Source organism: Dama dama, chromosome 11 (genome assembly GCF_033118175.1).
Source record: "Dama dama isolate Ldn47 chromosome 11, ASM3311817v1, whole genome shotgun sequence".
Lineage (NCBI taxonomy): Eukaryota > Metazoa > Chordata > Mammalia > Artiodactyla > Cervidae > Dama > Dama dama.
In genome coordinates this window covers 10,836,199-10,862,599 of record NC_083691.1, presented here as the reverse complement: position 1 = coordinate 10,862,599, position 26,401 = coordinate 10,836,199, and the positions used below count along the sequence as shown (strand labels likewise).

Below are 26,401 nucleotides of genomic sequence, written 5' to 3'. Positions count from 1 at the left end.
AAACAGTGTTTCAAAATACTTGAAGCAAAGACTGACAGAGGGAGAAAGAGACAAATCCAGGATCACAGTTGAAGACTTAGCACCCCTCTCAGGAAGTGATGAGACACACAGACCAAAACAAACAAAAAAAATCAGAAGACCTACAGAAGCTTTGAACAATACTGTTAACCAATTTGACCTATTTAGCATTTACAGAACACTCTCCCTAAGAGCTGACTATACATATTTTTTCAAGTGCATTCAGTTACTTACCAAGATAGACATAGGCTGGGTCATAAAATAAGTCTAAATAAATATCAAGCACTGAAATCATTCAGAATATTATCTGACCATAATGATATTAAACCAGAAATCCAAGACATTGAGAAAATTCGCCCAAACGTTTGAAAATTAACCACGCTCCGAAAAAGCCTGTGTGTGCTGGTTTTTCAGTTACTGCCTCAGCCCACACCCAACATTTCATATTCTGCTTTTAGATGCCGAACCTGGGATTCTGCAAACCATGTTTCTCCCTCCAGGTCCAGCCGGCTCCATATTCAGATACTGATACATACTCATCTTTGCCAGCAGGGGGAGCTCCAGGGAGACTGGAATGCAGGAGGAGGGAGGAAAAGACTAGCTCCTTTTGGTCAGACTGCGGTTTCTGCAAGCAATGCAGCTTGGCCCTGGCAGCAGCAAGTTCTTCCTGAAGCAGCAGCTGCATCCACTCTGCAGTCTTCTGACACCCGCAGCTGAATTCATTCATGGCCCTATCGCCCAGCACACACACCAGCACCAACTGTAGTACAGAGCCCCCTCTTAAGAGGTCTGACTGGCAAATCTGTGGAGCTTCTCGTCTTAACTCCTGAATTTAGTAATTCCAACTTCTTCACTTTCTTCCCTTAGTCCTACAGTTGGAAAGCTGAGTCCTACAGTTGCTATCTTTGTGATATCTTTTAACTGTTTCAGTGCTGGAGAAGAAACTTTACCTTAGAACATAAATTCTCACTGAAATAACTGGGGTGGTTCTTCTCTCCTAGCTGGGCCGTGAACGATGTGCTGTGCATCAGATTTTCTTCCTGGGCACATACTTGCAATAAGCACCGCTCTCCATTCGTTCCTCCCTCTTTACATCTTCTGTACATCTAGAATTTTCCTTCCAGTACTTCCTTTAGTGCGAGTCTGTTATCAACTAATTCTTTGTGTTTTGTTGGTTTTCTTTTAGTGCTACTACAATATGGTGTCTGGGTATGGATTTTAAAATTTGTCCTGTTTGGATCCGTAAGAACTCTTATACCTGTCCCTGTAACTCGACAGCTTTCATCAGTTTGAAAAATCCTCACCCATTATATCATCTCTTTAATGCTTCTATCTCAGTTTTTTTCATTGCTTCTGAGCCTCCACTGACACATGGTAAAACATCTCACAGTATCCTATCTTTTATCATTTTCCCCTGTATTTCATTCTGCCCTTTCTTCCATTACTTATCTCTTTAGTTCTAATCTGCTGTTAAGCTCATTATTTGTTTTTTTAGGAGCTTTACTTAAGTATAATTGACAATAATAAACTGCACATATTTAAAGTGTACAACTGATGACTTATGATGAAACCAACACCAAAATAAACAGTGAAAATATCTATTCCTCCAGAATGTTTCCTCAGGTCCTTTGGAAATCTACTGCATTTTTCCTTTCAGCTACTGCGCTTTTCAGTTTTGAAATTCTTATTTGATTTCTTTTCAAAACTACTGTCTTTTATTATAATTTCTGAATCCCTGCTGAAATGTTCAATTTTGCCTTTTATATTCTTAAACAGAGCAAGCACAGTGATATTCAAGTCTCCTCAAAGGTCTTCCTGCTTCTGTACTTGCCTCCTTTACAGAACATTCTTCACACAGAGCTGGAGTAATCCTCTTAAAACAAAACTCACATCATCCCGCCGCTTAAAACTTTCAGTTGCCTCCTCGACAACCCCCTATCATCCACAAATGCTAGTTCTACTCCTTCTCTACTCATAGTATAGCACTTTCCTGTGGCTACTCCAAATGCACACATAAAGACATGACACTTGGACTTCCCTCGTGGTCCAGCAGTTAAGAATCTGCCAGCTAATGCAGGGGATGCGCGTTTGATCCCTGGTCTGGGAAGATTCCACGTGCAGCAAGGTGGCTGAACCCATGTGCTGCAACTACTGAGCCTGCACACCTAGAACGTGTGCTTTGCAGCAGGAGAGGTCACTGCAATGAGAAACCCTCGCGCCACAATGATAAGTAGCCATCACTCACCGAAACTAGAGAAGGCCCACATGCAGCAACAGAGGCCCAGCACAGCCAAAAATAAAAATTTAGAAAAAGACATGACTTTGTGAAACTGACACAATTAGATACATACCTTCAGCTTCTTTAGTTCAAGCTGGTGATGCTGTAAAGAACATTCACATTCATTCTTACTTTCTTTAAGGGCTGCATTTTCTTGCTCCAGCTTTCTCTGCAAATTGAGGAAAGTATACATAAAAGAAAAGGTCTTTACACTATTTTCCTTGGGTGCAGGCCTATCTCTTTGACATGTAACCTTTAAAACTGCCCCCCTCCCTTTTGTTGCCACTGCAGGGGTGGGACAGGAGGATAGGGTTTGAGGTCAGATAGGGAGAGTCACCTGACACTCTCCTCACAAGAAGAACTGAGGCACTTGATTCCGAAGCCTATGGAACAAGGACGGAGGCCAGGGAAAGGGGAAAGCCATTAGGGATGAGCAGTACACATTTCAGGAAGACAGGAAAGCAGCTGATGGGACTGGTCAGGAAGTGCCAGGAAGTCTATGTGCAGCTCAAGGAAAAAGAAAAACCATCTGCTTGGGGTTTTCGTAAAAAGCAGTCTTTTTACAACCAGTCTCATGAGCAGGTGTGTTGTTAAAATATAAAAACTCCTCTAAACAGTGGTGCACGAGTTCAGAGGCAGGCTGGTCTTCTTTCTGTCAAATGGCCTGGCAGCCTGGCTACACATGAACGGGGTGCTCCCAGCCTCTCTCCTTCCCTCACTCACCAGCTCCTGCTCTGTGGCTTTCAGTTCGGCCACCCGCGCTCTGCCCAGGCCTGCGAGCTGGGCCTCCAGCACGTGGATCCGCTCTGTGTACTGCTCCTCCCGAGCGAGGACCTGCTGCTGGGCACGGCCGCTCTCCGTGTTCGCGGTGGCCTGAGGGGGCAGCAGAGGACAGGTATTCCTGGTGACAATGGGGGCCTTATCCTGTCCTCTAAAGATGAGTGTCCCATAGAAACAACTCTTCTTCCTGACCTTCTCCAGCCTGGGTGCCGCAGAGGCCCCCTGGCCTGCTCAGGAGCTGGACTCTGGGACTGGTCTTGGTGCGGGGGAAAGGGACAGCTCTGGGCACCAGTCCTAAGACACAGCCCGCCTTCACTCAGTGCTGCCCTCTATGGCTGAGGCGCTTCCCTGCGGAGGCACAGGACACAGGGATGAAGAGCAGGGGCTGTGACCTACAGAGGGCGCAGGTTCGGCCATTTACTAGGTGGGAGACCCTGGGCTAGTGACCCGGTCATCTTTGGGGGCCTGCTTCCTCTAGTGAATGAGGATAGCAGTGCACAGCTCTGAGGTCTGTTGCCAGGACTAAATGAAAACACATGTGGGAAAGAGGCAACAAATGTTTTCACTTCTCTAGTTTCTAGCTCCACACCCGACCTGGGGCTGTGACTACGGGCTGAGCCCTTGCTGTCTTCTCCCCAAGGGCCTGAAGCTGTTCTCCATGGCCCCCGGCTGCAAGATGAGGTTTGGATGCCAGTGGTCACACAACATCTAACAGTTCTAGAATTAGGCGGGGCCCTGCAGCCAGCTATTAGGTGGGAACCAGCCAGTCACCACCTCTCCCGGTAACTCAGACCCTCCAACAGGTCCTGACTCCCTCTCTGCAACTGCCTGTCTGCCCACAACTGTATCTAAGGTCCAGATGCCATTCCAGGAGCTGGGAGTGAGTCTGGGGACTTCAAGGGCACAAAGGAAAGAATCAGGGGCCTAGAACACAGCAGACATGATCACCACTAACAAGCTCTCGAATTTGAGCTTCCTGAGCTGCCACCACGTCACTGCTCTGCTTCAGCTTCTCCTCAGAGGCCTGCAGGCTCTGCTCCAGTTCTTTCACCTAAGAGGGAAAGAGAAGTATCCTTATGTTCAAAAGAAGCTGAGTAGTAACAAATGTCTTTTAAAATCAAATCTATTTAAATCATAAAGCAGGTACACTAAAGAAAAAATTTTAATTAGAAAAAAAAAGATGCTCATAAGTCAATCATTATAAAACACTATCATTCTAACACAGTTTCATTTTTTTGACTTTCTTTTACAACTTCGTATACAATTCTAGTAAAACTTTGTATTTTTCCTCCGTGCTCAAATTACCTTCTGGATTTCCATGTAGCCTTCAGACCCTAGATTATTTCCTCAAAGGATGTTGTATAATTCCCTGAACTGCTGCCTCCTGTCCAGGTAACTCAGCTGTTTTCCATTTTGCAGATAAAATGAGGCAGCAGTTGACATCTTTCCTGTAAAAATTGTTGATCTGGCTTGAATCACTTCCTTAGGATACACTTCCAGAAGTGGGATTACTGCCCATGAGACAAATTTGGGTTTCCCTCATTCCACACATACTGACCGGGTCTGACTGTGTCTCTGGCACTGTGCTAGGGCACGAGGCCTGAAGGGTGGACGGGATGACCCACCGCCCAGCACTGAGCGAGACTTGGCCTCCAAAGTGATTGTTTCATCTGACTCAAGCGAACTTTGCCAATTTCTCCTATAAAGTCTGTGCTGAGTAAGGTCTGCCCTGGGGGAACTTTATTATTAAAATATAAGCACATAGAGGGCTGCAGCTTTGTCAAGGAGAGGGAGGTACCAAATGAGAAAAGAATGTTTTTAGGCCTCTGCTGCTGCTGCTAAGTCACGTCAGTCATGTCCGACTCTGTGCAAACCCATAGACGGCAGCCCACCAGGCTCCCGTCCCTGGGATTCTCCAGGTAAGAACACTGGAGTGGGTTGCCATTTCCTTCTCCAACGCATGAAAGTGAAAAGTGAAAGTGAAGTCGCTCAGTTGTGTCCGATTCTTCGGGACCCCATGGACTGTAGCCTACCAGGCTCCTCCGTCCATGGGATTTCCCAGGCAAGAGTACTGGAGTGGGGTGCCATTGCCTTCTCCGCCTTTTAGGCCTCATGGTTCCTCATATATGTTCAGAGGTAAGTTTTCATGGAAACAACCCCACAAGAACAGTGTGAGCACCTCCACAGAGGAGAATAGTAATGTTATTTTCCCATGACCACAAATTTTATCAGTGCAGAGCCAGGACTGAAACTGCTAAACTCCTGGGTTTAGCAAATATCTGTGCAAGTTCCAGTTTGCAGGCAGAACTCAAGAAAGATTCAGATCCTCAAAAAGCTATGCATGGAGTTATCATATGACCCAGCAACTCTACTCCTAGGAATATACCCAAGAGAAATGAAAGTATAAGCCCACACAAAAACCTTGTTCATACACTAACATTCACGGCAACAGTATTCACAATAGCCACAAGGAGGAAACAACTGAAATCTCCACGGGCAAATGAATGGATGAATACCATGTGCTCTATCTAGAATGGAATCAAGGTCTTAAAAAAGGCTTGTTCAGTCTTAAAAGGTAATGAAATTCTGACACATGCTATAACATGAATGAACTCTGAAGACATTATGCTAAGTGAAGTAAGCCAGAAACAAAAAGACAAAAACTGTATGATTCCAGTTTTTGAGGTACCTAGAGTCATCAAATTGATAAAAACAGAAGGTAGAATGGTGGGTGCCAGGAGCTGGAGAGAAGAGAGAACAGGGAGTCATTGTTTTAATTGGCACAGAGTTGTAGTTTGAGAAGATGAAAAAGTTCTACAAATGGATGGTGGTGATGGTTGTGCAAAAACATAAATGTACTTAATGCCACTGTACACCTAGAAATGGTTGAAATAGTAAATTTTACATTTATGTGTATTTTACCACAATAAAAAAGATATTCAGAAATAGAAGTGACTTACAATAAAGGTAACAAAGCTGCAGTTAGGAAAAAATACAGCTTTACATATATTAATATTGACCAAGAAACAAGAAAGACTTTAAAAATGAGTTAAGCATTTGCTATGGTCTGAATGTTTGTGCCCCCAAATGCCTATGTTGAATTCCTAACATCTGATGTGATGGTGTTAGGATGTGAGGTGACTGGGAGATACTTAGGTCATGAGGGTAGAGGCTCATGAATACAATTAGTGTTCTTATAAGAGGCTTCACAGAGATCCCCTGACACTTCTACCACTTCACACTCATGAAACTGGCAAGAAAACTAAAAGGCTGAGAAATGCCAATGCTAGAAAAGACAGAGATGCATCGATAGGAACTCTCTCGCATCCTTGGCAGCCCTCTGGGAGCATTCCTGTCCTACTGAGTCACGTTAAGTCACACACACTCACTATCCTCCTTAAGGCAACAGAAACGAGGATGTTCACTGCAAGGTAATCTGTGGTAACAGGAAGAAGGTGGCAATCTGGATATCTAGCATGCAGCAGATAACTGTGAAGTAGAGGAGGTAAGAACAATGAAGTGGACACAGAAGATGGAGCAGTGGAAAGTAACAAGGAAAACTCATGTACAGCTACATCATTTACCTAAATTAACACACACATAAAACAATGTTAGCCATTTTAAGGTTGCTGCTGCTGCTGCTGCTAAGTCACTTCAGTCGTGTCCGACTCTGGGCGACCCCATAGACGGTAGCACACCAAGCTCCCCGTCCCTGGGATTCTCAAGGTTACTCAGCAATAAAAGGTCTCTATTTACCACTTTAGAATGGTTTCCTATGGGAGGAAGGAGAGAGAAGACAAAAGGGAAGGAACAGAGAAGACAATCTTCTGTGGAAGAATGATGCTAATATGGCAGGAATGGAGAAAATGACTACCTCAGTTCTCTACAAGTAGAAGTCAAAAGAGAAACCCTTTGGAAGAAAATCTCTGATCCAAGGGAATTCTCAGCCACAACCATGTCATCTAAGGGCACCAGGGCACCACCCAGACACAGGAGTGAGGTCAGTACCCGAGTCTCCAGGTTGTTGATGGCCTTGGCCTGGCTGCTTCTGGCTGCCAAGAGCTGTTGTCTGGTATCCTCCAAATTCTGCTCAGCAAGTGTTTTCTGTAAGTTGAAAGAAGAGAAAAAGGAAATAGTCATTTCTCCATTGCATATATGTTTACTGATATCTACAACACATTAGACCTGTGCAAGGCATGAGGAACATGAATACGCACAAAGAACTCCAAAACCGTAGAGAGAAAATTCACATATTGTGAAGTACACACAGATAAATTTGACAGGTTGTTGACTTGGAAGCTGGGGCAAAGATTAACCCAAGACAGTATATAACAGAGTGCAACAGTGCTCATAAGGCGGCAGTACAGAGCAGGGGATGCTCACTGCCTCAGGAAAGGAAGAGGTTTGACTCTTCATAGCTGGCCAGGGCCAAACCAGAGCACCTGGGCAGAGGGAGGATACTCAGTTCAGTTCAGTTCAGTTGTGTATGACTCTTTGCGATCCCATGGACTGCAGCACGCCAGGCTTCCCTGTCCATCACCAACTCCTGGAGCCTCCTCAAACTCATTTCCATTGAGTTGGTGATGCCATGCAACCATCTCATCCTCTGTTGTCCCCTTATACTCCTGCCTTCAATCTTTCCCAGCGTCAGGGTCTTTTCCAAGCAGTTAGTTCTTTGTATCAGGTGGCCAAAGTACTAGAGTTTCAGCTTCAGCATCAGTTCTTCCAATGAATATTCAGGACTGATTTCCTCTGGGATTGGCTGGTTGGATCCCCTTGCAGTCCAAGGGACTCTCAAGAGTCTTCTCCAACATCACAGTTCAGAAGTATCAATTCTTTGGCACTCAGCTATCTTTATAGTCCAACTCTCACATCCATACAAGATTACTGGAAAAACCATAGCACTGACCAGACCGATCTTTGTCGGCAAAGTAATGTCTCTGCTTTTTAATATGCTATCTAGATTGGTCATAGCTTTTCTTCCAAGATGCTTGTCTTTTAATTTCATGGCTGCGGTCACCATCTGCAGTGATTTTGGAGCCCAAGGAAATAGAGTCTGACACTGTTTCCCCATCTATTTCTCATGAAGTGATGGGACTAGATGCCACGATCTTAGTTTTCTCAATGTTAAGTTTTAAGCCTACTCTTTCACTCTCCTCTTTCACTTTCATCAAGAGCCTCCTCAATTCCTCTTCGCTTTCTGCCATAATGGTGCTGTCATCTGCATATCTGAGGTTATTGATATTTTTCCGAGGAATCTTGATTCCAGCTTCAGCTTCATCCAGCCCAGCATTTCGCATGATATACTCTGCAGATAAGTTAAATAACCAGGATGACAACATAAAGCCTCGACGTACTCCTTTCCCAATTTGGAACCAGTCTGTTGTTCCATGTCCAGTTCTAACTGTTGCTTCTTGACCTGCATACAGGTTTCTCAGGAGGCAGGTAAGGTGGTCTGGGATTCCCATCTCTTGAAGAATTTTCCACAGTTTGTCGTGATCCACACAGTCAAAGGCTTTGGTGTAGTCAATAAAGCAGAAATAGATGTTTTTCTGGAACTCGCGTGCTTTTTCGATGATCCAGTGGATGCTGCCAATTTGATCTCTGGTTCTTCTGCCTTTTCTAAATCTGGCTTGAACATCTGGAAGTTCACAGTTCACATACTATTGAAGCCTGACTTAAGAGAATTTTGAGCATTACTTTGCTAGTATGTGAGATGAGTGCAATTGTGCGACAGTTTAAACATTCTTCGGCATTGTCTTTCTTTGGGATCGGAATGAAAACAGACCTCTTCCAGTTCTGTGGCCACTGCTGAGTTTTCCAAATTTGCTGGCACATTGAGTGTAGCATTGGACTTTACTTCCATCAGCAGTCACATCCACAAATGGGTGTTTTTGCTTTGGCTCCATCTCTTCATTCTTTCTGGAGTTATTTCTCCACTCTTCTCCAGTAGCATATTGGACATCTACCTACCTGGGGAGTTCATCTTTCAGTGTTATATCTTTTTGCCTTTTCATACGGTTCATGGGTTCTCAAGATAAGAATGCTGAAGTGGTTTCCAATTCCCTTCTCCAGTGGACCACGTTTTGTCAGAACACTCCACCATGACCCGTCCATCTTGGGTGGCCCTACACAGCATGGCTCATAGTTTCATTGAATTAGACAAGGCTGTTTCAAAGAATAGCAAGGAGGGATAAGAAAGCCTTCCTCAGGTATCAATGCAAAGAAATAGAGGAAAACAATAGAATGGGAAAGACTAGAGAGCTCTTCAAGAAAATTAGAGATACCAAGGGAATATTTCATGCAAAGATGGGCACAATGAAGGACAGAAATGGTATGGACTGAACAGAGGCAGAAGATATTAAGAAGAGGTAGCAGGAATATACAGAAGAACTATACAAAAAAGATCTTCAGGACCCAGAAAACCATGATGGTGTGGTTACTCACCTAGAGCCAGACATCCTGGAATATGAAGTCAAGTGGGTCTGAGGAAGCATCACTACGAACAAAGCTAGTGGAGGTGATATAATTCGAGTTGAGCTATTTCAAATCCTAAAGATGATGCTATAAAAATGCTGCACTCAATATGCCAGAAAATTTGGAAAACTCAGCAGTGGCGACAGGACTGGAAAAAGTCAGTTTTCATTCCAATCCCAAAGAAAGGCAATGCCAAAGAATGGTCAAACTACTGCACCAATTGCACTCATCTCACACACTACTAGCAAAGTAATGCTCAAAATTCTCCAAGCCAGGCGTCAACAGTACGTGAACGGTGAACTTCCAGATTTTCAAGCTGGATTTAGAAAAGGCAGAGAAACCAGAGATCAAGTTGCCAACACCAACTGGATCATCGAAAAGGCAAGAGAGTTCCAGAAAAATATCTACTTCTGCTTTACTGACTACACTAAAGCTTTTGACTATGTGGAGGATCATAACAAACTGCAGAAAATTCTTCAAGAGATGGGAATACCAGATCACCTCACCTGCCTCCTGAGAAATCTGCATGCAGGTCAAGAAGCAACAGTTAGAACTGGACATGGAACAACAGACTGGTTCCAATTGGGAAAGGATTACGTCAAAGCTGTATATTGTCACCCTGCTTATTTAACTTATATGCAGAGTACATTATGGGAAATGCTGGGATGGATGAAGTACAAGCTAAAATCAAGAATGCTGGAAGAAATATCAATAACCTCAGATATGCAGATGACACTGCCCCTATGGCAGAAAGTGAAGAACTAAGGAGTCTCTTGATGAAAGTGAAAGAGGAGAGTCAAAGAGTAGGCTTAAAACTTAACATTGAGAAAACTAAGATCATGGCATCTGGTCCCATCACTTCCTTGCAAATGGATGGGGAAACACTAGTAACAATGACAGACTATTTTCTTGGGCTCCAAAATCACTGCAGATGGTGACTGCAGCCATGAAATTAAAAGACGCTTGCTCCTTGGAAGAAAAGCTTTGACCAACCTAGACAACATATTGAAATGCAGAGAAATCACTTTGCCGATAAAGCTATAGTTCTTCCAGTAGTCATGTATGGATTTGAGAGTTGGACTATAAAGAAAGCTGAGTACCAAAGAATTGGTGCTTTTGAACTGTGGTGTTGGAGAAGAGTCTTGAGAGTCCCTTGGACTGCAAGGGGATCAAACCAGTCCATCCTAAAGGAAATCAGTCCTGAATATTCATTGGAAGGACTGATGCTGAAGCTGAAACTCCAGTACTTTGGCAACCTGATGCGAAGAACTGACTCATTTGAAAACACCCTGATGTTGGGAAAGATTGACGGTGGGAGGAGAAGGGGACAACAGAGGATGAGATGGCTGGATGGCATCACTGACTTGATGGACCTGAGTTTGAGCAAGCTCTGGAAGTTGGTGATGAACAGAGAAGCCTGGTATGCTGCAGTCCATGGGGTCACAAAGAGTTGGACACTATTGAGCAACTGAACTGAACTGAACTGAGTGCAGCACTTTCACAGCATAATCTTTTAGGACTTGAAATAGCTCAGTTGGAATTTCATCACCTCCACTAGCTTTGTTCATAGTGATGCTTCCTAAGGCCCAGTTGACTTCAGACTGCAGGATTTCTGGTTCTAGGTGAGCCTCCAGGACATCTGGCTCTAGGGAAGACACTAGACATGTGAAATAGCAGGGGACATCTGGGGAACTATAGCTTCCTGAAAGTCATAGTGATGACGGGTTCAGGTCATGAAACAAGACTGGAAAATCAGACAAAGGGCCAGATCATGAGAAAAGCCTTTTACATTATAGAAGGAAGCTTGAACTTAATTCTGTAAGCAGTATTTTTCAGAGTGGAGTCATTCAGACAGTGGCATTTGACTTATCTGGGTAGGGGTGGGGAATTTAAGTTTGAGGTTTACTCCAGACTAGTTACCTCTTTCAGAAGTTCCTGCACATGTTCTTCCCCTGAGAGATTCTGCTCTAGTCTCTTCTCCAGGGATGCAACCTTCTCCTGCAAGTGTGTGATGAGTTTTTCTTTCTCTTGAGTTTCAGCAGTGACCTGCAGGTGAAAGCAGAGATTATGTTACCCTCTCTCTCCCTCCCTAACCATCTCCCCTAGAATCATCATGTTTCTCTAAAATTCTGTTTCCAACTGCATCCTAGGAGAGCATAGAGCCAAGAAATCTTCCCTGAAAATGGAACAGAAAAGATACAAGATCAGAACCCAACACCACTTGGGTATCTGTTTCAGGCCTAGTGCAGTAAGCAGCAAAACGCTCCCAATTTAAGCAACTGACAACTGGGAAGGAAGGATGCTATTGCCCCTGTGGAATCTAGCCAAGATGCTATAAAGATGTTCCTCCTCTCTAAAATAACCTTTGTATTGTCGTGATCTACCAGCTAAAGGAATGCTCCTCCACTCCCATCAAGCATAGATTTAACTCTACTAATCCAGAGTCCAACAGGACCTACAACTTTATACCAGATGCCAAGAACCAAGCTCCCAGCCAATCCTATAATGACCTACAGAAGAATATGCTTGGAAACAGGGGGCTAGATGAAGTGTTAAAATGACAATGTAGCTGTCTTCAGGTTGAAGAGAGCACTGAAACAAACGATGGTATTCACCCTGGCTCACAACACAGCAACTGCAGGTGAAGGACACACAGCAGCAGCTGACAGCATGGCCCCAGGCACACAGCTGCCCACGCCTACCTCTTCAGCAATGACGGTAGTGATGGCGGTGGTAGGTGGGGACTAACTTTGCTCCTTTCAGTACTGCCAATCCTCAATGCTGCGCAACATCAAAACTGAGGATCCAGGAAGCTTTCATTATGTCATTTCTTAGCTCCTCACTGGTTCTTACATTCACTGAAGATGCCCATTCTTCACTCCAAAATAAGGTCGTACAGCATCAACATTTCATTGTGAAGACTAGAACCTCCTCACATATAATTCACTTCCTCAAATTCCCTCACTTCATGCTCTGCTGCTCCAACTCAGGCCACAAACTTTAGACTGCAACTCAGCCAATTCTCTCCTCAGAATAAGATGCAGCTACTTGGGTCCAAGGTTTTAGAAAGAAGCATTTGCCATTCTGATTTCTCACAGGGGCGACAACATATATATTAGAGCAGAATTGAAGAATGGTTTCAAGACTGCATAATTCAATAAACTGTGATCAAGCCTATACTCTTTGTGCTGTCTCCCGGGGTATAATCAACTAGAGCTACTGACCCAAAGAAGCCTGGTGGCTGGTGGCAGAGATATACATGTAATTAGTTTTAAAACAATACAATCATGCTGCAACAGAGGGACACATAAGGTGCCATGAGACATCAGAGGCAGAAGGGATTAACCCAGCAATCTGATCAGGCCTCCTAAGCAGGCAAGTCCAGGTGGAAGGTGGGGAAGAGGAACAAGCTTTCTGGGTAAAAGGCAGTATGTGTAAAGGGGTAAACAGACAAGTTCAACATGACCAGGAGGCTAGGTAGAGAGGAAGGAAGAAGTGAAGACAACTCCTAAGTCTGTGGCTCAGATACCTGGTTGAATGGTAATATTATGCAAGGCAGAGAAAACACAGGTAAGAGGGAGTTTGATAGGAAAGAAACACAGTTTTGGCCAGGCTGATCTATCTTTAATGGGTCTCTTACTAATAATGTTGAAAACAGGATTGAGAAACAATATGGTACAGGAGCAGCTACAGTTTGCAGAGCATGTGCAAGCACTTTCCACTCCTCTAGTTCTTACAATCACCCTCTACTTGACCATTTACAGAGAAACTGAAGTTTAGGAACCAGCCCAATAACACACACCATGCTGATAGAATAAGGATTCAAAACCCAAGCAAGCCTTCCTAATTCAAAGCCTGTACTACGTCCACTACACATCAATATGAACCGAGAAATATAGTTGACCCTTTCCAGTAAAAACCAAAAGAACAAATAAGTCTCATATAAGTCACTGTGTAGGGCAGAGTCAGGGACAGAAGAAAGAATCAGTTGCCAATTTCCAGTTAGTTTTCTTATGCACTATATCCCACATGGAGTGATTCCCCACCTCTGGATGTTCTACTTCAAGCCCTCAGCATTTAATGTGCTACAGCTAACACCACACTTAATGGTGAGAAACTCAAAGGTTTCCCACTAGGATCAGATACAAAGATAGGATGTCCCCTCTCCCCACTTCTTTTTAACATCATCTGGAAGTCCTCGCTAATGCAATAAGGCAAGAAAAAGAAATAAAAGGAATGGAGATAGGGAAGGAAAACATAAAGCTGCTTTTGTCTGCAGATGATACGATCATTCGTGTAGAAAATCCACATGAATCAACAACAAAAAACCCTGGAACTTAAAAGTGATTATATCAAGATGGCTGGATACACGGTTCAGTCAGTTCAGTTCAGTTGCTCCGTCATGTCCGACTCTTTGTGATGCCATGGACTGTAGCATGCCAGGCTTCCCTGTCCATCACCAGCTCCCAGAGCTTGCTCAAACTCATGTCCATTGAGTCAGTGATGCCATCCAACCATCTCATCCTCTGTCATCCCCTTCTCTTCCTGCCTTCAATCTCTCCCAGAATCAGGGTCTTTTCCAATGAGTCAGTTCTTGCATCAGGTGGCCAAAGTACTGGAGTTTCAGCTTCAGCATCAGTCCTTCCAATGAATATTCAGGACTGATTTCCTTTAGGATGGACTGGTTTGATCCCCTTGCAGTCCAAGGGACTCTCAAGACTCTTCTCCAACACCACAGTTCAAAAGCATCAATTCTTTGGTGCTCAGCTTTCTTTATAGTCCAACTCTCAAATCCATACATGACTACTGGAAAAACCACAGCACTGATCAGATGGACCTTTCTTGGCAAAGTAATGTCTCTGCTTTTTAATATGCTGCCTCGGTTGGTCATAACTTTTCTTCCAAGACACTTGTCTCTTCATTTCATGGCTGCAGTTACCATCTGCAGTGATTTTGGAGCCCAAGAAAATAAAGTCTGTCACTGTTTCCATTGTTTCCTCATCTATATAAAATTTAATTGTTTTCCTATATACCAACAATGAACAAGTAAAATTTGAAATAAAAACACTTACTATTTATAGTAAGACTCCAAAAATGAAGTATTTAGGTATAAATCTAACAAAGTATGTATAAGATATACATGGGGAAAACTAAAACTCTGATCAATGCAATTTTTAAAAATTAAGTAAATGGAGTGATACTCCATGTTCATGGATAGGAAAGACTCAATATTGTCAACAAATCAGTTCTTGCCAAGATCAGTTCTTGATATATAGATTCAATGCAATAAAAATTAAAATCCCAGCAAGTTATTTTATGGATATCAACAAACTTTATATGGAGGGGCAAAAGACCCAGAACAGCCAACACAATGCTAAAGAAGCATAAAGTCAGGACTGCCACTATTGGACTTTAAGACTTACTACAGCTATGGTAATTAAGACAGTATGGTATTGGCATAAGAACAGACAAAAAGGTCAATGGAACTGAGTAGAGCCCCCACAAATACAGTCAACTGATCTTTGACAAAAGAGCAAAAGAATATTATGGAGCAAAGTCAGCTCCTTCAACAAACGGTGTTAGAACAATTGGATACCCACATGCAAAAAAAAATAAATGTAGACACAGACCTTACACTGCTCATAAAAATTAACTGAAAGTGGCTCACAGGCCTAAATATAAAACTCAAAACTATGGAACTCCTAGAAGATAACATAGAAGAAAACCTAGATGGCTTTGGATATGACAATGATTTGTTAATTACAAAACCAAAGCCATGATCCATGAAAGAAATAACTGACAAGTTGATTTCATCAAAATTAGAAGCTTCTGCTCTGCAAAAGACAATGTCAAAAGAATGAGAAGACAAGGACAAACCAAAGACTAGGAGAAAATATTTGCAAAAGACACATGTGACAAAGGCCTTTATCTAAAACATATTAAAAAAAACTCTTTATGATTCAACAATTAAAAAAAAACCCTCAAAAATAAGAGAACAAACAGCTCAAGGCAAAGACAAAAAAGGTACAGGAAAGAAAGAAAGAAACAATCTTTATTTGCAGATGAAATGATTGCTAGACTCTATAGATCCACTATTAAGCTTAATAAGAGTTATTAAGTTGTGAAAAATTAATATATAAATATTTCTATATGCCAGCAACCAATACAAAAAATACTTTTAAAAATTTAGGATTGGCGTAAAAAATAAAGCACCTAGGATAACAAACCTTTATGGGAAAAATGATAGAAGGTTGTTGAAAGTCATTTTTAAAGAAACAACAACACTGAATACCTAGAGTCACAGAGATCATGCTCTTGGATAAGAAAACTCACATGATAAAGTAATCAATGCTCCCCAAATGCATCTTCAGATTCAATGTACTTCCAATCAATATCCCACCGGGTTTTTTTAAACAGGCTGACAACTTGTTCTGTGGGACAGCAGTGGGCCAAGGATATTCAAAATATCCCTAAAAAAGAACTGGGTTGGGAGGCTTATCTTGTCAGACACCAGAACTTATGCTAACACTGTAGCTAGTAAGGCAATGCATAGTATTGTGGAAATACCACAGTGGCATACACCCCAAAGTCCAGGAGTGGTTCCATGTACAAATGCAAAACTGAATTGTGATAAAGCTGGCATTTCAGATCAGTGAGAAAACAGATTTTTCAATAAATGGTACTGAAACAATTAAAAAAAAAATGACACGGCTCCCTTTCTCACAGCAAAACCACATTTCAGGCATACTAAAGACCTAGAAACAAAGTCAAAACTATAAAACTTTCAGAAAATAATATAGGAGAATAATGTTATGATTCTGAGTGAGGAAAGATTCTTTTTTTAGATTTAAAAAAAAAAGACAAAAGTATAAACTTAAAGGTAAACAACAAATTCAATACAGTAAAATGAAAAGCTTATATTCAACAGAAGAAACTGTAGCATATGATGACAAGCTCCAAACTGGGAGAAGATATTTGCAACCCATACAACTGACAAAGGAGCATGGTAGCCAGTATATATATAAAGAATTCCAACAATTAATGAGAGAAAGACATAAATGCAATAGAAAATGGGCAAAAGATTTGAAGCAGCACTTCACAGAAGAGCAAAAACAATGGATAAACACATAAAAAGATGCTCAACTTCATTAATAATCTGAGAAAAGCAAATTAAAATCATGGTGAGAGGGAATCCTCCGGTGGTCCAGTGGTAAGGACTCCTTGCTGTCACTACTGAGGGCCTGGGTTCAATCCTGAACTAAGATCCTATAAGACGTACAGTGCGGCCAAAAAAAAATCACAGTAAGAAAATCTAAAGATGCATTTCACGTTCACCAGACTGGCAAAAATTAAAGGTCTGACAATATCCCACCTTGTCAAGGAAGCAGAGCAACCCAAATTTTCATACTCCACTGGTACAAGTTTGTAAATAACTACCACTGCTATGGAAAAAACTGGGCATTATCTAATAGAGCTGAAAAGTATAAATCTTTTGACCCAAACTTTTCACATCTCAAACAGACCCCAGAGTTAACTCTTGTTTTTTTTTTTTTTTTAATTTTTATTTATTTGGCTGTGCCAGGTCTTAGTTGTGGCATGTGGGATCCAGTTCCCTGACCAGGGATTAAACCTGGGCCCCCAGCACTGGGAGCATGGAGTCTTAGCCATTGGACTACTAGGGAAGTCCCCAGAGTTAACTCTTTCACAGGCAGACAAAAGTTCACAACAGCCTTGTTTGCCAAAGTAAAGAAGCAGAAAAAATGTTCACTGTCAATAGAACGGATAAATAAACTCTAGTAATTTCATACTATACAGTTGAGAAAAGATTAACTTATAGCGGCATGTGTCCATATGAATGTGTCTCAGGAATATAATCTTGAGCACAGAAAGGTGGTATTAGAAAAATACCTTCAGCATTTCATAAGCCTGGTGAGCTGCAGTCCATGGGGTTGCAAAGAGTTGGACATGACTTGGTGACTGAACAACAAGCATGATATAGGAAAGAAGATGCTGTTTAGGGATAAAATTATAAAGCAAAGAAGTGGAATAATTTCTGGATAGGCTGACTTAAGAAAGAAATGGGATAGAAGAGAAAGGGCACACTGAGAATCTCAAAGGTAAACATTCCTTTTCTTAACATGGCAGGCGGGAGGAGTAGCTACGTGGGGGTTCATTGGCTTGTTACACTTTTGATCTTACTTACGTGTCATAAATACTATTTCATATCTACTCAGTGTTATCAAGGACAACACAGAAACTGAGTCTAAATTCATTTTTATGAGGAAACTGCCCTTCCTCTAGTGCTCTCTTAGCCTGATGACTGACAACATCGGCCACTTAGCTGATCAGGCTAGAAACCCAGTAATCACCCCTAACACCTCTTTTACTCTCGCTCTTCTCTTATCTATTTCTTAAATTTGTCTTCTCTCCCATTATTTCCACCCTCCACTCTTGTCAGAGCCACCATGTTATGCCCGGACAATGCAAGAGCTTCCAGCTGGAAACCGTTTCAGTGTTTCCTCTAACAGCCAAGCAACTCACTCCCTTAATGTGTTACCCTTCCAGCCTTCTTCCACTTCCTTGAAGGTGGCACTCATTTTACTGCCTCCAGATGTCTGGGTTTATGGTTTGTGCTATTCTCTATTTAAAATTCTCTGCCATCACCACCAGCCCCCCAACCCACCCACCTGCTTCAGCAGTTTATCTCAGTTCAAGCATTACTTCCTCAAGGGAAGTGTTCTGTGACTTCAACACTAGACCTGATTTGATGCCGTCTTAAAAGATCCCACAGCATCCTGTAGTTTTCCTTCAGAGCATGCATCATAGTTTGCAATTATCTATGTGATTATTGATTAATGTCTCACTGCTCCTCTAGACTAAGTTCTGCAAGGGCAAGGGTGACTGATATCTGTTTTGCTCAGCCTAGTATTTAATAAACACCTAGCACAGAGCACAGTGCTTGATACATAATAAAGCTCAAATTATAGTTTTAGAATGAATGAGGTAACTTAGTGGGACCAGAGTCTGGAAAGTTAGTTTTTCCAATTATGAAATGAATGGATGGTTCTAATTGATATCAAACAGTCCCACAAAACCCAAAGCTTTATGTCTGTCATCCTCTCTACCCACAAAGTCCCAAGTGTATTCTGTACCCTTCTGTACTTTTTGCTTTTGGGCTGTCCTACCCATCCTTGAAATTTCAATTACTCCAGGAAGAGTTCCTTGAACTCTGGAAATGCACTCTCCCTATGGCACACCTCCTGCATTTGAAAAATCTATTTTACTTATTTGGGACTTCCTGAGATGTGAATTTTTTTCTTGTCAAACAGAAAGTTTGAGTTCTATAAGGAAACAATAAGCTTTGGAGACAAAACACTATAGGTATCTAGATTTTCTGTGTGATGTGGAGATGAACCTTGTATCACAGTCATTCATTTGTGTAAGATCTATTTTTTGGGTGCTCCTTGTTGTGAGGCAACTAAGCCCATCTGGAGGCAGACTTGTTACACCAGGAACTAAGGCGATGTGGGCTGCACGAGAAACACAACCAGACATCCTGATGCAGAAATTTCTGCAGGTTTAGTTTTTACTCCATTCATGAATCCTAGGAACTTGGGTCCATTCCTAGTACTCTTCTTACCTTTTGCAAATCAATGGAAAGCTGCTGAATGAATGCTTGGAGCTCCTGTTCCTTTTGCTCCAGGACTGTGATCTTATTTTCTGCACCTGTTTTCGAAGCTGTCACACGATCTCTTCATTGAAAGAAAGCAGATAATGAACAAATTTGAATATCTCATCTAAGACACATTCTTTCACAGGAAAAATACACATGGTTCTTTACATGTCAGGGCTGCAAACATTAGCCATGTGAAGATTATCCATGGATAAGACTCCCAGACTCTCTGTGAGGCAGAAGTCCCAAGAGAAAAATTACACCCAGGTTTGAACAAGAAATCCTGATCTGCCTTTAGCTACTCAACAGTTTAGCAGCTAAAACAATCTAAATTGCTTGGCAGGGTTGGAGGTGTTCTGAGCTCAGCAGGTCAGAGGAGTGAGGGTTTGGGAACGGACAAATCCAGAAGACTTTGCAGGAACTAAGATCAGAAAGTGCCACAGTGAGCAATGGGGAAAGACAGGTAGGCTCAAGCCAGAGCTACACTAACACCGCTTCCCATGGGCCCCACAGACCAAGCAAGAACCTCTGCTCTTCCAGCGCTGAGTAGTGTCTCTGCAGTTCTTCCAGCTTCTGGCTTAAGTCTAATGAAATCTGACTGGACGTCACCAATTCCTCCCGGGTGCGACTAAGTTCTCTGGTTCGTGCCTCCAATTCTTGCTCCATTTTCCCCAAGATTTCTTCTTTTTTTAAAAGCTGATACAAAGACATAAAGTTTCACTGGGCTACTACTAAGAAATACACTTGCAAAAAAAATCTGGACCAAGGACTTCCCTGGTGGTCCAGAGGCTAAGACTGTGCTTCCTATACAGGATGCCCAGGTTCGATCCTTGGTCAGGTAATTAGATCTCACATGCTGCAACTAAGAGTTCACAAGCCACAGCTGAGACTCAGCGCAGCCAAATAAATAAATAAAAATTGAAATTTTAAAAATGTGGACCAGTAAGGCAAGTTTTTACAACATTTCTGTGAGCTTAGAAGCGATCTTATAGGCCCAGTAGTTTAAAAAGAAAAATGAAAGACATATCAAACAGAACTTCTCTATTTTAATAAATTGAAAGACATACAAATAGGATAAATATCAAAGACAACTAAGGTATGTTTATCAGCAGTTAAGAGTCAGGACCAGCAAAATCACAGTAACTAATCATCTGCTGAGGATGTAGCTTCTAAGACAAAAATGCGCACCATGTGCTTCACTTTACTTAGTTCCTGCTGCTGGAATCCCTCTAATTCATCCATTTCATCTCTTCTTTGGAAAAGATTCAAACTCTGGTTCTTCATTTCCTGTAACTGAGCTGTCAGAAACCTTTTATCCTATGCAGAAGAAGAAGACATTAGCTCAGGCAACCAGGACATGAGAAATCTGTATTATATAACCAGAATTCTTAACAGTGGAAAACCTTCAGGCAATCTCTTGTCAGTAGCAATAATACATGGATAATGCGAAGCTTTATGGTAATTATTTACAAAATGACCTACAAATTTTTTAAGGTAGAAATGGATTTTTTTTTTAAAATGATAGTTGTGGAAAGAGGAAGAAGAGCTCCAAAAGCTTAACATTTGAAGTGCTTCTATTTGATTAGCAATTCCAGATATCCATTTGACAAGTCTATCTCAGTGACATACTGAACTGGTTGAATAACATGCATAACTGGAATAAGACTGATTCTCTTAAGACATTAGATGGATTTAAGTAGAACCGGTTTCAGTTAATATATTCAGACAGCAAGTCAACAAAAACTAGACATGACTGGTGCTGGGAAGTTACAATTTACTATTCCCAAGATGAATTCTCTTCAGGACAAACTCTGGCTATTGCAGTTTCCAATTCTTGATTGAAAAGACATTAAAACTCTAAAAAAAAAAATTTCTAAAAATCACTATGGCTTAAAAGACCTACATAGATGTCTCATTACTCTTTCTTGGTCTAAAATCTTTCCCAACTCCTCCTGTCGGGGTGAGGGAGTGGGGAGAAAAGAGCTCTTAGTGAACTGAAGTAGATTTTATTTACTTTAGTCCTATATGCATCCTCCTTTACCATAATCTTCAAAGATGAAAAAACAGTCCAATAAGAATTTAACTGCTACCATCTTAAGAGCTTCTTTTAAGACAAGAAAACTTTAACCTAACCCATACCTTTATATTTAAGAGGATCATCATTAACACCATGTTTATATATATGTATGTATGTGTATATATACGTATTTTTTTTAAGCACAAGTTTCTTTGGGAGACAGCTTGACTTTTCTGTAATTCTTCCCTTACGTAAATACGTTAAGGCATTCTGATAGCTTGCATAATCAGACTTCTTTAGAACACACAAAGAAAACTGCTGGTTTAATTGGTGTTTTATCCCAAGAATGGTGCAATAATAAAACACATTCATTTAATAAAATTAACAGTAAATATATTTTATAGTTGAATATATCAATCTGAGAAATCATTTTCTATCATAAAGAGCAAGTTAGTACTCAATGAAAAGAAGGAATGAATTAGGAAGCAGCATATAATTTGGGTTGAGCAAACTGACAATTGATTATTTTAAATTAAAATGTGTTTCTAATTGTAGGTGTGAAATTTCATCTTCCTGTTCATGTCTCAAGAGCCAGGAACACATTACATAAGGCACCTACACAGTGTCATGGGGCTGGAATAACCAATTCTTCTCATCTATGTCTAGCTGAGAAGTTCTCTTATCTGCTCAGCCTTCAGAAATGTCCTCCTTCCCCACTGCGTTCTCAGAAAGTATTCCCAGTGTTACCACTGTGTCAGTCAGGGCTCTAGCAGGAAACAGACTCAAATTAGGGATTTTGGAGAGTCTAATAGAGACTTTTCAAAGCTGTGGGTGGGGTAAGAAAATTCAAAAGAGATCACGTGCTTGTAGCAGTTGGGCATAAAGGGGGCAAAGGGATAAACAGGTTATAAGAAACATAGAAAGAGGAACTATATCTGAGGGCGAACCAAAGGTAAAACTGAAGCTGGAACCTTTGGCCATGGGATGCAATCAAGTAGAAGGGACCTCACATGGAGATGGCAGGGGGAATAAACTTCTGATCACATTCTTCCACCCAGCTCTTTTCGGTGTTCCCCACTGGCGCCCTCAGTTATAAGCCAGAGGGCAATGGAGCCCTGCTGATGCAGTCCCTATGGGCCTTCAGGCACAGAGAAAGGGAGGAGATGGGTAGAGAGGACGCCAAGAGGGGCAAACAGCAGATACCCAGCACACCCACCGAGAAAAACAAAGACAAGAGCTTTCCAAGTCAGTGTCTAATCACCTGGCACCCTGCTTTCAAGAAGTGCTAACAGTGTACTAAGTACTGGAGAAAGCACTTTCCAAGCCGCAGAGAAGAGGCCAATATTCACAAGGAGACAAAAATAAGATGAACTAACCTTTTCAAGCTGATCCACTTTTTCTGACCATTCCTAAAACAAAACAATAAAGAAGTACAGTTTCTAGGCAAGAGTATCAATAAAATCAAGATTTTCAGAAAACAAAATAACCCTCCCATCCCACCCAAAGAAATATATCAACCAAACAAAATAGCATATTAAAAGAATCATGATATTGGCTTAATAGTAAGAAAGCCAAGAGTCCTAAAAGGAGAAGAAAATGAATTTTATATAAAATTCTAGAGCACAAATATAAGCCTGCAAACTTTTCCTAAGCAGAGCACATAAAGCTATAGAGCTCTTCTGATGCAGCTTTCAGCTTCTTTCTGAGTCTCTGTCTTTGAGCACTGTTATTATTTCTTAGGAGTGGGTAGCCTGAGGTGAAGAGGGTGGTCTTCAGCAGCAGCCCCTGATCATTATTTTCCTTCTCATTTTAATTTTTACCAATATCCTTCATGCCATCTGGTAAAAGTTAAAGAAGAAAGGATTATGCCTTTTATTCACCAATCACAGAAGAGGGGAAAAAATAATGATTGGGACAAAAGGCTATATCCTAAATGCCTAAAATTAAGTCCACCAATGCTAGATTATCTCTTCATTTATATACATTCACACCACAGTTATTAACTAAGTATTGGTGAATGATGTTTTTTTCCTAGCTGGTTAATGACTGAGATGACTAATACACACTGTAAAACAACCCAAGCACTTACTGCAGATGAAACAAATTATGTGTTTTCTTCAATGCAATGTAATATAATATATTGACCCTGTCGTAATAAATCAAAATTATCATTACAATACAAGCATGCTAAGTCACTTCAGTTGAGTCCAACTCTTGTGCGACCCCATAGGCGGCAGCCCAAAAGGCTCCTCTGTCCCTGGGATTCTCCAGGCAAGGATACTGGAGTGGGTTGCCATTTCCTTCTCCACAATCATTACAATATTTGATGGTTATCTTAAATTTAAAATGCCACTGAACAAAATAAACTTTATAATTACTGTAATAACCAGTAATAGTATTATTTTCCTTTTCTACTGTCATTTATTCAGCATCTTTCAATGGATGGTTCTATTGAGGTTACAGAAGTTCCTCTCAGTCTAGCTGGCTGGAGATGAAGAAACTTGGGACAGAGGTTGTAAGGACTATGTACATCATGGATGACTGCTAGCTTAATAGCACCTTCTTCTGCACTATCAAGGCAAGTGCTTTGGGACTAGGCTTTCAGACAGGTTTTTCGAGGGCAGAGACTTTTTTCCCCTTATCTTGGGGCTCACAACCAGATTATGGACACACTACTTCCTTACCTTCTCTATTTTACACAGCTACACAGTTGGAAAAGGATACTCTCACATATGGACATATTTCATGATCATAACTATAAAGTTTCTGGATAATTTCCCACCCTACAGCGAAACAAACTCTCAAAGAACTTACATAGCACATTCCTTTTCTCCTAGATTGTAAATATTTTCTACCAGGTTTATGGCATGAGTTTTGAAATCACGTCACTAAGTGAAATTTTTCCACCAGTTCTGGGCAGTGCCACACATAAAATACCTGGTCCTTTCTGGCTAATGCCAAAGCCAGTCCTTCTGCCATTTTGGCTCTGTTGGCTTGGAATGTCTCATTCTGCTCTTGAAATTTCCGCATGGAAGCTGTTAATAAAGAGGCTCTATTTGAGATATGGAGATATTTCAGAAACAGCATGACAAACAGCCCATGTGATTATAACTGTCACCTAACAAAAAAGGCCATGTCACAAAAGTGGATTATGAGACTGGGAAAAACCTAACCCATCTTGACTTTCCCAGAAGCTTTTGGCCTTAGTAACAGACCTCAGTTCTGTTTTAGTTTATTTCCTATTGTTCGCTGCTGTTGCTGTCAAGTATACACATTTAGGAAGATGTCAAAGGGTACTTTTAAAATGATACGGTGACAGAACACTGAGTCAGGTAGCCTGCCAGAAAACACCAGTGCTATTGCTAAGTGATGGCTACTACTATTTAATAGAATTAAAACAAAAGTCAAAACAAAGCAAAACAAACCTTTCTTTCACTTTTCCTTAAAAAAATTTTTTTAGCATATATTATATCCACAAAAAATACCTTTCTACTTCTACTAGCATCTTTCTTGGATTGAACCCAAAGGAAAACATATAATTTAGGGTAAACTAAACAAAATGTATGTCCTATTGTTGGAGGAGTGAAGATAGAGATTTCTCCCAGTTATTGAACATAGCAGCTACAAAGTTCTAGCTATGGCTAGAACCAAAGTTTCTTAATCTAGGCCCATGGATAGGCACTAGACTTTCCTAATATCCAAGGGCGGCCCAAAAACCAGTCAATGGGATGATACACATAATATCCTTCTCCTAGGAAACATGCCCATAAGACAACATAAGTATGAATTATATGTTTATAACTATCAGATAAATGTCAACTCAATTAAGAAGTATGCTACTCATATAATAAAGATTTGAGCTATGATGAAAGGCAAAGTTAACCATACACTACTGTTTTGTTTCAAAAAACTAAACTCTGGAAAGATTGAAAAAAGCAGGAAAAAAAATACGTACAATCCTGGTGTTTTTCTAAGGCAATTTCAAGCTTCTCTTTTATCTTCTGCAAGGTGCGGACCTGTTCAGCATAGTCTTGGGTGAGGAGGGTGACGCACATACCAGGCATGGACAAACATCAGGAAAGGAAGTTAATTAAACAAAACAAAACAAAACAAACAAAAAAAATGAATGAAAATGATGATGATTTTCTCAACCTGAAAACCATTCCTGTTAAGGAAAGCTGGGCAGACAGCCTCCCATTAACAATGAACAACACAGGCAAACAAGTATAGCACAAACTACCCACAGTGTAAATGTTGACTACAAACAGGCAGATTTGTTTAGCCTAGAGAAAGAACAAGAATTGGACCTGGTCTGGTCATCACAAATGCCCTGCCATGAAAACCACTATTATCTCATTACTGAATTTCAAATCTCAGTTTACACTGTCCTTCCCATTCTTGGCAGTAGGACAGATCAAAGGGAACTCGCTGAACAGCTCACGTACAGTCCACACGACTGAGTGAAAGTGGTCAGGACAACAGCAAAAACCTTGCCACAGCAGGGCCTCTGCAATAAAAGTGCTGCACTCTCTAGAATAAAGTCAGCTTCCTTTCCTTACTGAACTCTCTGGAATAAAGTCAGCCACAGAACTGAGTGGCCTATGCCATATTAAAGGTGAAAGTCAGAATTAATTACCAGGGTAGCCAAAGAAGATAGTATGATACAGTGGAAAAGTATACAGGCTCTAGTTCAAATCCCAACTGAGTCAGTCCTTAGCTGAGAGACCTTAAGCAAATTACTGATCCTAAGTATTATTAGTTTCTTCATTTATGAAATTATGGTATTAACTGTATCTACCACAAAGGGCGTATTAGATAATAAATGAAATGTTCTATTGCCTTAATTAGATAATAAACTAAGTGCTTTAGGCAAGTGGGACACAATGCTCAATAAAGAGTAGCTGCTATTGTGGTTGTTCTTATTCATACTGAGCCTAGGACATAAATACACTTAATTAATGTCAGTTTCCTTGCCTGTCCCTCCTCTAACATCAGTCAAGCCCAAACAATTTAGGGAAGATGGATATTACCTTACGCTTTCTCCCCAACACTGAACAAGTGTAAAGTTATTCCACCTCTGTTACTGATACTGCTTACAGGCAGAGGTCACAGGATAATAACACTTGAGTTTCAAGCAGACTGTAGTGAAAAGCAGGGA

At 41.2% G+C, this 26,401-nt stretch overlaps 1 protein-coding gene across 4 annotated transcripts in view; it reads right to left on the bottom strand.

Annotated features, from left to right (window-relative positions):
- Positions 1–26,401, bottom strand: part of GOLGA1 (golgin A1) — a 48,655-nt gene that overhangs the window by 13,712 nt on the left and 8,542 nt on the right. For all 4 annotated transcript variants that reach the window (XM_061154672.1, XM_061154675.1, XM_061154673.1 and 1 more), the window contains 11 exons: positions 25,199–25,273; positions 24,181–24,278; positions 22,620–22,652; positions 20,415–20,543; positions 19,753–19,922; positions 19,194–19,305; positions 11,474–11,599; positions 7,085–7,180; positions 4,032–4,127; positions 3,020–3,169; positions 2,370–2,465 (listed from right to left, as the gene is read on the bottom strand). In XM_061154672.1, the coding sequence (XP_061010655.1) occupies positions 2,370–2,465; positions 3,020–3,169; positions 4,032–4,127; positions 7,085–7,180; positions 11,474–11,599; positions 19,194–19,305; positions 19,753–19,922; positions 20,415–20,543; positions 22,620–22,652; positions 24,181–24,278; positions 25,199–25,273 (1,181 nt within the window). The remainder of the gene's footprint in view (positions 1–2,369; positions 2,466–3,019; positions 3,170–4,031; positions 4,128–7,084; positions 7,181–11,473; positions 11,600–19,193; positions 19,306–19,752; positions 19,923–20,414; positions 20,544–22,619; positions 22,653–24,180; positions 24,279–25,198; positions 25,274–26,401) is intronic.